At 48.3% G+C, this 12897-nt stretch overlaps 1 protein-coding gene across 5 annotated transcripts in view; it reads right to left on the bottom strand.

Moving 5' to 3' along the window:
• Nucleotides 1-12897, bottom strand: part of FEZ2 (fasciculation and elongation protein zeta 2) — a 248001-nt gene that overhangs the window by 167412 nt on the left and 67692 nt on the right. For all 5 annotated transcript variants that reach the window (XM_033936550.1, XM_033936552.1, XM_033936555.1 and 2 more), the window contains exon 4: nucleotides 3037-3181. In XM_033936550.1, the coding sequence (XP_033792441.1) occupies nucleotides 3037-3181 (145 nt within the window). The remainder of the gene's footprint in view (nucleotides 1-3036; nucleotides 3182-12897) is intronic.

The raw sequence follows: 12897 nt of genomic DNA, 5'->3' as shown, positions 1-12897 counted from the left end.
TCCCCTTCTTAAAGCCATGTTGACTAGCTCTCATCAGGTCGTGATTTTCCAGGTGTTGCACTATGCTATCCTTGATCAGTGCTTCAACCATCTTCCCAGGAACCGACGTTAGACTCGCAGGTCTATAATTGCCTGGTTCTCCTCTGGATCCTTTTTTGAAAATTGGGATAACATTTGCTATTTTCCAGTCATCTGGTATTTGCCCGGTTCTAATTGACATGTTAGCTAGGATTTGTAAAATCTCTCCAATTTCCATCTTAAGCTCCTTTAATACTCTCGGGTGAATTCCATCTGGTCCAGGGGATTTGTCACTTTTTAATTTGTCGATCTGATAGTATATCATGTCCAATTCCACATTCACTGAGGTGAGGCTATCCTCTATGTCACCCTTGAATACCCTCCTTGTTTCTGGCATTGTTGTTGTGTCTTCATTAGTAAAGACGGAGGCAAAGAATGAATTTAGCCTATTTGCAATCTTTTTGTCTTCTTTAATGCACCCTTTCATTCCTTGGTCGTCGAGAGGGCCTACTGCCTCTCTTGCTGGTTTTTTCCCTTTTATATATCTAAAAAAGGGCTTGAAGTTTTTGGCTTCTTGCGCTATCTTTTCCTCATAGGCTGTTTTGGCGTCTCTTACCACCTTGTGACATTTCTTCTGGTCGACCTTATGACTATTCCAGGCCTCCGTTGTGTGTTCCGTTTCCATTTTTTGAACGAGTCCCTCTTATCCCTTACCGCATCTTTCACCTCTTTAGTTAGCCAAGCTGGTTCTCCTTTGTTCTTGTTTCGCCTTCCTTTGGATATCTGCGGAATATAGAGATTCTGTGCTTCGGTGATGGTATTTTTTAGTAGGGACCATGCTTGATCGACCGTTTTGATTCCGGGTGTCTTTTTCATGAGCCGTTTTTTAACCATGATTCTCATGCCGTCATAGTTCCCTTTTTTGAAGTTAAAGGCTGTGGTTTGGGTCTTTACTACCATCACATCTTTTCTTTTGCCAGAGGTGGTCTCTATAATTGTCCTTCATACATACACCACCCCCACCTTCTAGTTTAAATGCCTAGAAACATATTGTCTAAATTTCTCTGCAAGGTTTCTTTTCCCTGCTGTAATAATATGTAGCCCATCAGTGCAATACAGCTTCTTGTCCTTCCATGTACATACCCAATCCTCCTATGTACCTGACGCCTTCTTGATGACACCAGGCTTTGAGCCATCTATTAAAGTCCTCTGTGTTTTTCACTCTTTGCTCTCCCTTTCCATATGCAGGTAGTATTTCAGAAAAAGCTAAAGTCTTTACAAAAGATTTCAAACCCTCACCAAGCTCCCAAAAAGCTTTCTGTGCTGCAAATGTGGAGTTGTTGGCCAGGTCATTTGTTCCCAGATGGATAACAACATCAGTGTTAAAATCCTTAGTTTCTTGCTTAATTATAGTCAGTATTTGCCTGGAACTCCTGGTAGCTGAGGATCCTGGAAGACATTTCACTATTTTGGTCTCCTCACCCTGTGTTCCAAGGTTAATGCCTCTGATGATGGAATCCCCCAACAGTAATAGTTTTCTGTTTTTGGCTTTTTTATTTGTGCTTAGGGTGCGCTTGTTCTCTTGAGTTACCTTCATTGGTTCCAGTCCCACCTCCCTTCTGTTTTCTTGAGTATCGCAGTGCACTAGTGGAGCGAAGGAATTCTGTAGAGGTAATATTAGTGAAGGTGGATGTTTCTGTGTTACATGTCGCAGTCTTCCTGAGCCTACTGTGACCCATTTATTCCTGGGCTATTTTATTCTTTGAGGTAGAGGTGGTAAGTTGGTATGATTTTGTGGAGTGATGGAAGCTGCTTTAATTGTATTCAATTCCTGTTTAAGTTTGTAGAGCTCCTCAATACTAGCAAGTTGAAGACAGATGGGGCAAGCCTTAAGCCTCCAAATAATGTGTCTTGGAATTAAAGCACCACAGTGATTGCATAGAATAAAGGTCATCTTGATTGGTTGGGAAATGACTTGATTTGAGTAGTCCTGATTATTTGGGTCTCTATATATGAACAGTGGTCCCTGGGACTATAAGTCTTCTTACCCTTAGTCCTATGAAGAGGAAGAGGAAATAAGATTTAACAGAGGACAGAGAAGGATTTATTTTTTTTGTGCTTTTTTTTAAGTAAGAAAAAACACAAAGAATACACTTCTCACTGGTATAAAACTGCTGCAATACTCCTTCAACCACTTCCTGTAAATCCTCTCTAGTTTTTCCTTTGAGAAAGCCCTCGGGTGAAATGTGGCTAGGTCAGGCACATGTTACATTACATTTTTTTTGCTCCATATACCCGTTTGGTTTGGTTTGTTGTACCCTTGTGTCATCACAGATCTTCTGACTCTCTTATGTCCCCCATATGGGCTCCTGCCAAGCTGGGTCCCACACCCAGGGACAGTCCTGAGGAGTCATTACATGTAGGTTATTGCTGAAATGGGTTATTTTACCACTTATTTGTGCTATTTTAGCATAGGTCCTATTTTATGCAATGATACCTAGTTACTAATAATCCAGGTTAACAGTAGCCCGATACTCCTTATAACTTATCAAAAAGCAGTTATGCATTCATATAAGAACAAAAGAACATAAGAGTTGCCTCCGCCGGGTCAGACCAGAGGTCCATTGCGCCCAGCAGCCCGCACCCGCGGCGGCCCATCATGTCCATGACCTGCTAAGTGTCCCTGCATTTCCTGTACCTATCTCTATGCCCAATAAATTTGCCTCTGCTAACCATGTTCTGTGTAACACAGAAGTTTTCAAAATGAGAATATTAATATGAATCACTAATCAAATGTTAAGTAAAAACATATTACAGAAAATATTCTTATTAACTCCTTCCTTCAGGCATAATTAACTTATTTTGACAGTATTTTGTGACAGCTATTTTCAGTACAACCTGAATTTTCTGTGTGAAAAAGCAGCAGCAAAGAAACAGGTCTTGTATTTTATATCATAAACACAACAATTTCAGAAATTGGATGATCTTGAAACCAAATAAGAATATAATGATCCTTACGCTCTTCATAACTGCTGTTTGCAGTAGACCGCTTGAGTGTCTGAATTTCCTGGGAAAGTATGGAAAGTCTGTCAGACTGCATGGGTGTTTCATCATCATCTGGATCAGGAGACTCCTGCATCATTTCTTCTATTTCTTCAATAACCTTTTAAAAAAATTAAAAGTTCAGGACATTGCATTACATTTTAAATTATCTCTTTGGAATCATGATGCCTAGTCCTACAAATACTGCAGTATCTGCCTTTTTGGGAGTGCTTGCTTTGATCAGTCAAAAGCAAAGTGTGCCCCAATCTCAAAGTACAGCATATAAAATCATTGTAATCTATCCTTTAAACCAGATAAAATTCAGAAGCATCTGCAACACAAAGCAGCACGGAATTCCCAGACTTGTCTGAGGAAGTTGCTCTATGGAGCCTAATCTAATCTCTGAAATAGGCCAAAAGGCAGTCTCTTTTCAGAAGCACATGGAGATAATCTATGCCTTGAATTCAGGCCTCAAAGACACAGCAAAATGTATTTATTTTTGAGTTTTTTTGTTTTGGGGTTTTTTTTGCAGGGTTGTTATTTTTTGGTTTTTTTTTTTTTTGGGGGGGGGAGAGATTTCTATTTTTAGAGCATTTTATAAATATTGAAGAGTGATAAGCTTCTGGGGGAGTGACCAAGAGGGCGGCACATTAATCTGGTGGTGCTAAAATCAATCCTGACACTCTCTGAATTACCTCTTTCAAGAATGCCGCATACCAAAAGGAAGGGAAGTGTGAGGGTACCTACCTCTCAACGCCCTCGCTTGCCCCAACTCAGCAAACAATGGAGCATTATTTGCCAGCAGTTTGCCTACGAATGGGCAAATTGAGCCCCGCTGCAAGAGAGAGTGGAGAAGGCTCGATCTTGCTGAGGCACGAGATCTTGCTCTCGCCTGCAACTGTTGTCCCACCTCCCTGTCCGGCTAACGCTGATGCCCTGAAGTGGAAGGTTCCGATGCCAAAGTTGCTTCGGACACTTTCATTGAGGCAGGATCCTCGGCAGATGAGCTTCTTCCGCTGCGAGTCAGCTCAAGGGAGTTTCTTCCTGTTGATGAGGATACTATGACGGCTATTCTGAAGACACTACAAAAACTGGATTTAGCAACTACGAAGACGAACGAAGAGGTAAAATAAGCCCTTGTGGCAAAACTGGATACCATAAAGCAATGTTACTTACCGTAACAGTTGTTATCCAGGGACAGCAGGCAGCTATTCTCACTAGTGGGTGATGTCATCCAACAGAGCCCCGATACGGACATCTTGCAAGCATGTCTTGCTTGAAGAAACTCAGAAGTTTCGAGATGCCCGCACTGCGCATGCGCCAGTGCCTTCCCGCCCGATGCTCCGGGCATGTCTCCTCAGTTCAGGTAGCTAGCAGAGAAGCCAACCCAGGGGAGGTGGGTGGGACATGAGAATAGCTGCCTGCTATCCCTGGATAACAACTGTTACGGTAAGTAACATTGCTTTATCCCAGGACAAGCAGGCAGGTATTCTCACTAGTGGGTGACCTCCAAGCTAACCTCAATGGGATGGTGGGAGAGTTGGCAACTTAGGAGAATAAATTTTGTAACACTGTTTGGCCAAACTGTCCATCCCGTCTGGAGAAAGTATCCAGACAATAATGAGAGGTGAATGTATGAACCGAGGACCAAGTGGCAGCCTTACAAATCTCCTCAATCGGTGTCGATCTGAGGAAGGCTACAGAGGCTGCCATTGCTCTGACCTTATGGGTTGTGACCTTACAGGGAAGGGGTAATCCAGCCTGGGCATAGCAGAAAGAGATACAAGCCGCCATCCAGTTGGAGATGGTGCGCTTCGATACAGGTCGTCCCAACTTGTTTGGATCAAAGGAGACGAAAAGTTGAGGAGCAGTTCTGTGTGGTTTGGTGCGATCCAAGTAGAAAGCCAAAGCACGTTTACAGTCCAGAGTGTGAAGAGCTGATTCTCCAGGATGAGAATGAGGCTTTGGAAAGAACACTGGAAGCACAATGGATTGGTTGAGGTGAAATTCAGAGACCACTTTAGGCAGGAATTTCGGATGAGTGTGGAGGACCACCTTGTCATGATGGAATACTGTGAAAGGTGGGTCCGCCACCAAGGCCTGAAGCTCACTGACCCTGCGAGCAGAAGTGAGGGCCACCAGAAAAACCACTTTCCAAGTGAGAAATCTTAGTGGAGCCTTGCTCAGAGGATCAAAAGGAGGTTTCATAAGCTGAGAAAGGACAACATTGAGATCCCAAACCACTGGAGGCGGTTTGAGAGGAGGATTGACATGAAAAAGTCCTTTCATAAATCTGGAAACCACAGGATGAGAAGAGAGAGGTTTCCCATGTAGAGGCTGATGGAAAGCCGCAATAGCACTCAGGTGGACTCGTATAGATGTCGACTTGAGACCAGACTGAGACAGGTGTAGAAGATAATCCAACACAGAAGATAGGGAAGCACGCTGAGGCTCTTTGGAATTGGAAATACACCAGGAAGAGAATCTAGTCCACTTTTGGGAGTAGCATTGTCGAGTAGCAGGCTTCCTGGAAGCCTCTAAGACATCCCTCACCGCTTGAGAAAACTGGTGAGGGGTTACGTTGAGAGGAACCAAGCTGTCAGGTGGAGAGACTGTAGGTTGGGATGAAGCAGTGATCCTTGATGTTGAGTAAGCAGAGAAGGAAACACTGGGAGAAGGACTGGGTCCCTGCTGCTGAGTTGAAGTAGAAGGGAGAACCAAGGTTGCCTGGGCCACCGAGGAGCTATCAGAATCATGGTGGCCTGGTCTGATTTCAACTTGACCAGAGTCTTTTGAATGAGAGGAAATGGAGGAAACGCATACAGAAATCGATTCCCCCAATCCAGCAGAAAGGCATCTGCCTCGAGGCGATGAGGAGTGTAGATCCTGGAGCAAAACTGAGGCAGCTTGAAGTTGTGGTGAGCCGCAAAGAGGTCTATTTGAGGCGTCCCCCATTGTGCAAAGACCTGATGAAGGGGGTTGGAATGGAGAGTCCATTCGTGAGGCTGGAGGAGACGACTCAAGTTGTCTGCCAAGACATTGTCCTTCCCCTGAATGTAGACAACTTTGAGGAAGGCATTGTGGCGAACTGCCCAATCCCAGACTCTGAGAGCTTCCTGGCAGAGGGAGGCCGATCCCGGGCCCCCCTGCTTGTTCACATAATACATGGCGACCTGGTTGTCTGTACGGATGAGGACCACCATGTCGTGAAGCAGATGTTGAAAAGCCTGAAGAGCATAGAAGATGGCTCTGAGCTCCAGAAGATTGATCTGATGGAGGCGGTCCGCACTGGTCCAGAATCCCTGAGTGCGAAGCCCATCCAGATGAGCCCCCCAGGCATAGGTCGAGGAATCGGTTGTGAGAACCTTCTGATGAGGAGGAGTGTGAAACAGCAAACCTCTGGATAGATTCGAAGAGGTCATCCACCAAAGTAGAGACTGCCGAAGAGCAGGAGTGACTATGATGTGTCGAGTCAACGGGTCTGACACTTGAGTCCATTGAGAAGCTAGGGTCCACTGAGGAATTCTGAGATGGAGCCTGGCAAAGGGTGTCACATGAACTGTAGAGGCCATGTGGCCCAGAAGGACCATCATGTGTCTCGCTGAGATGGACTGGCGAGAAGACACAGACTGGCAGAGACGAAGAAGAGCATCCATGCGCTGAGGAGGAAGGAATGCTCGAAGCTGAATGGTGTCCAGTACCGCCCCGATGAAGGGAAGGGACTGGGTAGGCTGCAGATGAGATTTGGGAAAATTGATCTCGAAGCCTAGGCTCTGCAGGAAGCAGATCGTGGTCAAGGTCGCCGAAATGACCTTTGGAGCTGACAGGGCCTTGATGAGCCAGTCGTCGAGGTATGGAAATACCTGAAGACCCCTGTTCCGGAGTGCAGCGGCCACCACCACCAGACACTTCGTGAAGACTCTGGGAGATGAGGACAGGCCGAATGGAAGCACTCGATACTGCAGATGTAGATGTCCCACCCGAAATCTGAGGAACTTGCGGGAGGCCGGATGAATGGGAATGTGAGTGTAGGCCTCCTTGAGATCCAGAGAGCATAACCAGTCGTTCTGCTCGAGGAGAGGGTAGAGAGAAGCAAATGTCAGCATTCGAAACCTCTCCTTGACTAGGAATTTGTTGAGGGCCCTGAGGTCCAAAATGGGTCGCAGGTCGCCCGTCTTCTTCGGAACAAGGAAGTACCGGGAGTAAAACCCCTGGTTCAGTTGGTCCGTCGGGACCGGCTCCACGGCACGAAGCCGGAGCAAAGCTTGAGATTCCTGGAGAAGAAGGGCGGTCTGAGTCAAGTTGGAAGGATACTCTCTTGGAGGGTGGTCCGGAGGGACCCGATGGAAATGAAGAGAGTATCCTTCCTTGATGATAGAAGGACCCAGAGGTCGGTTGTTATGGCCTCCCAGCAATGATAAAAATGATGGAGGCGCCCTCCGATGGGAAAAACAGGGGGAGGCAGAACGAAGTTGGTTATGCCCTCGAAGAGACAGTCAAAAAGGCTGAGTGGTCTTAGGGACAGCAGGCGACTGAGACTTAGGCTGACCCTTCTGGGGAGGCTGGCGCTTCGCCGGTTGCCTCGCAGGTGGAGTTTGCCTCGGCTGATAACGCCGCTGATAAATCAACGGCGGACGAGAAGGTCGAGACTGCTGAGGCTTAGGCTTCGGCCTAAGGATAGATTGGAAGGACTTTTCGTGGTCAGACAACTTCTTCGTAACAGTCTCGATGGATTCGTCAAAAAGATCCGCCCCAGCACACGGGACGTTCGCCAGGCGGTCCTGAAGATTCGGGTCCATATCAATGGTCCGCAACCAGGCCAACCGGCGCATCGCCACCAAGCAGGCCGCCGCTCGGGCTGAGAGCTCGAACGCATCATAGGCAGATTGCATTAACTGAAGCCGAAGTTGGGACAGCGAAGCAACCACTTCCTCAAACTCAAACCTAGCCTGGGACTCAATGTACGGTGTGAACTTCCGAAGCACAGGTAGAAAAAATTCCAAGTAGACTGCAAAGTGGAAACTGTAATTCAGGACTCGAGACGCCATCATCGAATTCTGATAGATGCGTCGACCAAACTTATCCATGGTTCTGCCCTGGCGGCCCGGAGGCACTGAAGTATAGACCTGGCCAGGATGAGACCGCTTGAGTGAGGATTCGACCAGGAGGGACTGGTGAGAAAGCTGAGGACCCTCGAAGCCTTTATGATGCACCGTGCGGTACCGCGCATCCAATTTGTCAGGGACCGCAGGGATAGAGTAAGGAGACTCGAAGCATCGCATGAAGGTCTGGTCGAGGAGCTTGTGCAGGGGAAGCCGCAAGGACTCCGCCGGAGGACGAGGCAATTGCATGGTATCGAGGTACTCCTTGGAGTATCGAGACCCAGCATCGAGAGTAATGTCCATGTCATCTGCCATCTGCCTGAGGAACGATGAAAAGGACAGTTGGTCCGCCGTCACCGGTCTGCGAGACGGACTAGAAGAAGAAGAGGCTTCAGGCTCCAGAGAGGCCTGCGAGCAACAGGACAAGTAGAAAACCTCAAGGTCCTCGAACTCCGGGCCCGGAGGAGGGGACCCAGTCGAAGCCGCATACCCCAACCGAGGCAATTTCTTCTGAGGCGAGACGGTCGAGTGCCGAGAGGAATGCTTCGAAGAATGTCTGGATCGATGCCCCTCCCGATGCCTGGAAGGGGATCGAGCCCGTCTGTGAGAAACTGGTTCAGACACCTCCAAGGAGCAGATCGGACTCGATGCCGTCGATCGCAGAGGCGGAAGAGTCGGCGCCTCCCCCGACGACGCCCAGGTTTGATAGGGGGTTCGGAAGAACTCGTCCTGCTTCCTGCTATGCCCAGGACTGTGTGGCCCCGAAGGTGGACACCACACTGTGTCATGGGGCGGAGTAATCGGTTCCAAGGGAGGCAGGTCACTAAACGAGGCTTTCCTCGAGGGGATGGGCTCCAAGGGAGGCATATCACTAAGGGAGGCCCTCCTCGAGGGAATCGGTTCCAAAGGAGGCACAGCACTAACGGAGGACCCCCTCGAGGACCCGTACACCGCTCGCCGCTCCTCCTCGCCGAGCAACGAGGTCGTGCGGCGAGGAGGAGGAGGAGGGGGCGGTCCGCCCCTCGAAGCCGAAGCTGGGAGGTCACCCTGGATGGTGGCAATCAGCCGAGGCCCCATGGTCTGCATGAGCTCCACGAACTGAGCCTCCAGAAGGGACCGCAACGAAGCCGATATGGAGGGATCCGCACCAAAAGGGGGCCCTTCCGCACGGTCTCCGCGCTCCTTCGGTGCTGCGTGCTTCTGCTTGCCAGTCTTCGGCACCTTGAGCACCACCGGTGGAACTGTCGGGGTCGATACCTGCTCCGAGGAGACGGAGGAAGGCACCGGCGCCGAAGCCGGGGCCGAAACCGGTGTGAACGATGCCGGTTTCAGGAGGCCCGAAGCAGCCGGGGAGGCAGAGGGCTTCGCTGAAGGAGTCGAAGCACCCGTCGATGTCGAAGCTGCAGGATCCGATGAAGCTTCCATCTTGAACATGGACTCCCACAGTAGACAGCGGCGCTTAAACGCTCTCGCCGTCAAAGTGGAGCAAGGCCGGCACAATTTCGGGAAGTGATCCGGTCCCAGACACTGTAAGCAGCGTCGAAGAGGGTCCGTGAGCGAAATCGCGCGCTGGCACTTGCTACACTTTTTAAAACCGGTAATCGGCCGGGACATAGGCCGGAAAAGCTCCGCCGCAAGGTCGAAGGCGCGGGGCCCCAGCCACGCGGCCGACCCGGTATCGGAAGGAAAAATTTATTTTTTTTTTTTTTGAAAAAAGAAATCAAAGAAAGAAAGAAATGCACAGGAGAGCCAAAAGAACTCAACCCGCGGCAAAATAGAAGGCAAAAAAGAGATTCAATGGGCGCAAATTGAAGATAGACTTCTCAGCTCCGCGGAAGAAAAAGAACTGAGGAGACACGCCTGGAGCATCGGGCGGGAAGGCACTGGCGCATGCGCGGTGCGGGCATCTCGAAACTTCTGAGTTTCTTCAAGCAAGACATGCTTGCAAGATGTCCGTATCGGGGCTCTGTCGGATGACATCACCCACTAGTGAGAATACATGCCTGTTTGTCCTGGGATAACTAAAGTCTTTGAACAAACAAATTTGGAAACTAAAAACTCAACTATAAAAATTCAGGAGGAGGTGCAATCTTCAGGCTCATAGAGCTGTTGCAATAAATGATTGTGTCCTATTGCACTGAAAAATAGAAAATATTGAGAACTTCAATCGTCGTTTAAATATTAAGAGTTCTGAACTTTCCTAAATCTTCTGAAATTTCCCCATATGATGACATGTTTAAAAAGTATTTATTGGAAGTTTTGAAATATTCTTCAGAATTCATTCCTCCATTGAATAAAATCTATTATCTTCCACCTTCTAAAAAAAAAAAATCCCAGGAGACTATGGAAGATAATGTTCAAACTCTACAGATTGACTTTAAAAATATCTCAGCAAGATCACGTGATGCACTGAGCCAAGGCAGAAGCAGGCTGCCTGAGCTCCCGGGCCCCGAGTCCTGAAGCGCCCTGTTACTAGCCTTTGGAGGTGAGCCGGGAGACAGCGCTTTGCAGCACTTGCTGTGCACAATATATGGACAGATTTCTGTCCTCTCCTGCGTCGCTGATGTCCACCCGCACTCAAAAAAAGGATCGGGACTGCCCGCAGCACGGCGCTGACAAAATGGCGCCTGTCACCTCCACAGCCGCGATTCAGCAAATAGCGCCGGAGGCGCTGACGGCCCTTACTCAAGCAGTAACAGTGGCAATGCAGCCCAGCATAGAAAAATTTTCTGAACAGCTACAAAAGCTTGAAAATCTACTTATGGAGACTACTAGCCGCACCACAGCGCTGGAGACTCGGGTTTCCAGCGTCAAGGATACACAGCAGGCACATGACACCACGTTACAGGAACTGCAGGCTCTGACTCAAAAACAAGCTGAAAGACTGGATGATCTTGAAAATAGATCCAGAAGATCTAACTTACGTTTTTTGGGAATTCCGGAAACAGTACCCGGTCCTAAGCTCCTGCAGGTGCTGGAGGCCTGGCTGACCAGTTCCTTTCCCTTGAAGGAGGGCCTGGGGCCTATTCAACTGGAGAGAGCACACCGGCTAGGCCGAGAACAAGCAAGAGAGGCGAGGCCTCGCATGGTAATAGCCAAACTTTTAAACTATAACCATAAAGTGGAAATCTTGCGCAAATATAAACAACTTCGGGATACTTTAGCATTTGAGGAGTCTGAGGTGCGCATTTTCCAGGACTACTCTGTGGCCCTAACGGAGCGCAGGAAGCAATTCTATCCACTTTGCTCATCTTTGGCTGAAAAAAAAAAAAAAAATACGCTTTCTCTTTTTATATCCAGCCACTTTGAAAATTTACCATCAGGGACGCTGGCAGGTATTTGAGGCCGCGGCTGAGGCGGCCCTTTATGTGAACACTCAGGTGTTGCCCCAGTCGGACCTTACATGAAAGAGCACATGGTGTGCTTCCTTGTTTGTCACATGCTCCTGTGTGCCTGTGGCATTGTGGATGCACCAGGATCTCCTGATTTGGGGGAAGCCTAGATCTCAGATAATATGGCTGTTACTTGCTATTCTGGTTTAAGTTTGTTTACAATTTTGTATTTTTTCCTGTTCTAGTTCAGAAATTGATATACTGTATATTTGAGCTCATCCTAACATTCATTTGCTCTGCAGACTGCTCTTATGACCATTGTATTTACTGTATGGGAACTCGGGGCCCGGAGTGGCATTGTTTTGTGATCTTTCACACCTTTGGGACCGCCTAGGGCGAACCTGAGGCTGTGACCACAACCATGCAATTGGGGAAAAGGTTGGGAAGGGAGGGGAGGGGTTGGGGTTCCAGGGGGGGGAGTCCTTGGCCTATGTGGTTGCTGCTGGTATTCTTTCGATTATTGGGAAGGGTGGGATCAGACCCTGCTGCGAGACTCCTGCACCTGACATTTACTATGGTACTGGTGCTGCTCGGGAAGGTCCTGAGCGTCATGTGGCTGCCCTGGGTATGGCTGGGAACCCGGGGTGGATTTTTTCCGCACTTAGCATCTTATATGTTTGTACTAGCCCCTTTTATACCTGCTAGCTAACACTTTGAGAATAGTATCTTGGAATGTTTCGGGCAATACCTCTCCCATGAAACGAACAAAAATTTTAACACAGCTCAAACGACATAAGGTCGACATAGCCTGTCTGCAAGAAACCCGACTTACAGACTTGGAACATCAGAAATTGAGGAGGTCCTGGGTAGCCACAGTGCATGCAGCATCTTCAACTCATAAGCGGGCAGGGGTGGCGATACTGATTAGTAAGACATTGCCTTACACTGCGAAAGTAGTAGCCTCGGACCCACAGGGCCGCTACCTCTTGCTGCAGTTGTCCGTAGGCACATATTCCTTTTACTTGATGAATGTATATGCACTTAATACCTATGACCATTCCTTCTTTGAGGGTCTAACTGCCATGCGGGTTACTGATCCGGTATACATTGCTGGGGATTTCAATCAGGTGTTTGACCCGACTTGTGACCATTCTCAGCCGGGACCTGGTGCGAGTATATCTCATACTCTGCCCTATCTTTGCACCACTTTAGATCTGGTGGACCCGTGCAGAATTCTCCATACCACTGAACGGGATTACACACACCGCTCCAGAGCACATAACACACAAACTAGGATAGATTACATCCTTACCACGCGCAGAGCATTTCTAAATGTGGATGCAGCGGTAATAGGCCCGGCGGTGATTTCAGATCACGCGATGATCTGGCTAGATGTGAATGTG

The sequence above is a fragment of the Geotrypetes seraphini genome, chromosome 3, assembly GCF_902459505.1.
Source record: "Geotrypetes seraphini chromosome 3, aGeoSer1.1, whole genome shotgun sequence".
Lineage (NCBI taxonomy): Eukaryota > Metazoa > Chordata > Amphibia > Gymnophiona > Dermophiidae > Geotrypetes > Geotrypetes seraphini.
The sequence above is the reverse complement of the archived record's forward strand: the minus strand, read 5'-3'. Positions and strand labels throughout refer to the sequence as shown.